The 1492-nt window shown below is 31.8% G+C and overlaps 1 protein-coding gene across 1 annotated transcript; it reads right to left on the reverse strand.

Moving 5' to 3' along the window:
* Positions 1 to 268: 268 nt before the first annotated feature.
* Positions 269 to 1138, reverse strand: LOC125863449 (uncharacterized). The gene has a single exon (XM_049543642.1). The coding sequence runs from the start codon at positions 1136 to 1138 to the stop codon at positions 269 to 271; it is 870 nt and encodes a 289-aa protein (XP_049399599.1).
* Between the last annotated feature and the right edge of the window lie 354 nt (positions 1139 to 1492).

Raw genomic sequence — 1492 nt, forward strand, 5'->3', positions numbered from 1 at the left:
GCAATTTTCATAATTTGTTTTCTATCTAATCTTTTTCAAACATAAAAATTGGAATCCAAAGGTAGAGCATAAAAATATATAAATACACAGATTAAACAATACTTGTAATTCACTATTATATCAAAAACATTTGTTACATAAAATATTAAGGGTCCTCAAGGGGACTAAATGAACTACAAACTAAAATATGATTACTTCTACTCCATTTTTAGAAAGATTAACATACATAAAAAGGACTTATGATTTTTTGCAAATTCTAAGACATTATTCATGGGAAGGAAGACTTGCCATTTCTTTTGACATATTTCCGCATCCACACATGCTTCCCATTAATACTAAATTTAACTTTAGATTCATCTTTTAGAATAGACTCTACAATTTCAGGTTTAACAAACACGATTCGAGCATAAAGAGCTTGTTCATTGCATTTCACATCTTGCATGATAATGGACTCAATGTTGTCTCCAAAATATGATGTAAAGAATTCCCTTATTTCCCATTCTGCAATAGGATAGCCTTTTGAGAAAGTAAGAAACATGCTCCGTTCTTCATATGGTACGTTTTTTCCCTTCATCCTCCAAGTAGACATCATGTCACCTTCAAATCCTAGATGAGACATTCTTTCACTCAAAGATAACTCACAAGGAGGTGGCACCATTGTTAGTTTGCTTTCAATCAAGGTTTGTTTAGAACTTCCACTCATCATGGCCTTTTCCATGATATCTTGAAATGCCTTGTGACAAACCTCATTTAAAATCTTCCTCATCTCACTATTTGCATTGTCTCGATTTTCATGAAAAAATTGGAGAGATAAGTCTTTTCTAGTAAGGTGTTGAGTTAGCGGAATCTCACTTGAATAAGTTGAGACCAAGCCAAATTGATTGTCCTCAATGCATTTGAGACAAGTTGCACCCTCATCAGCAAGTTCGTTAATAAAAAAATTAGGTAGGGCCATGATCTTACTTATAAAATTTTTGAAATGACATGTTCGCTCCAACCAAATCCATAATGACAATGTATGCATTGATTCCAAAGGATTACGCTCAAGGTTAATAACAAGTAAAGAATAAAGTTTTCGATCAATCTTATGAAAATGCTTGAATTCCTCCATAGTGATTTGAAAAGTTGGAGAATCCATACCAAGTCACATTGGTAGTGACCAAACCTGAAATGCCACAAATTAAATTATAATGAATAAAGAAGGAAAAAAAATAACCCTAATTTTGTCAAACAAATAAGCATACAAAATGAAATAAAATATATAAATCAACCAATATGATTCAAGCATATGAAGAAGACGAAATACACATTTTCATCTACGTAGAGATTTAAACAAAGAAGAAAATAAAAAAAGCTTAGGCTACAAAAATGAAGTGAGGAAGAACAAACCAAAAGGTAACGTCAAGGGAGGGTTGTTTTGAAGAACTCAATTTGACAAAATAACTTGACAAGCTAACTCATTTATAGGTGAAAATTTTTTCACTAGTCAATG

The sequence above is a fragment of the Solanum stenotomum genome, chromosome 4 (assembly GCF_019186545.1).
Source record: "Solanum stenotomum isolate F172 chromosome 4, ASM1918654v1, whole genome shotgun sequence".
Taxonomy (NCBI): Eukaryota; Viridiplantae; Streptophyta; class Magnoliopsida; order Solanales; family Solanaceae; genus Solanum; species Solanum stenotomum.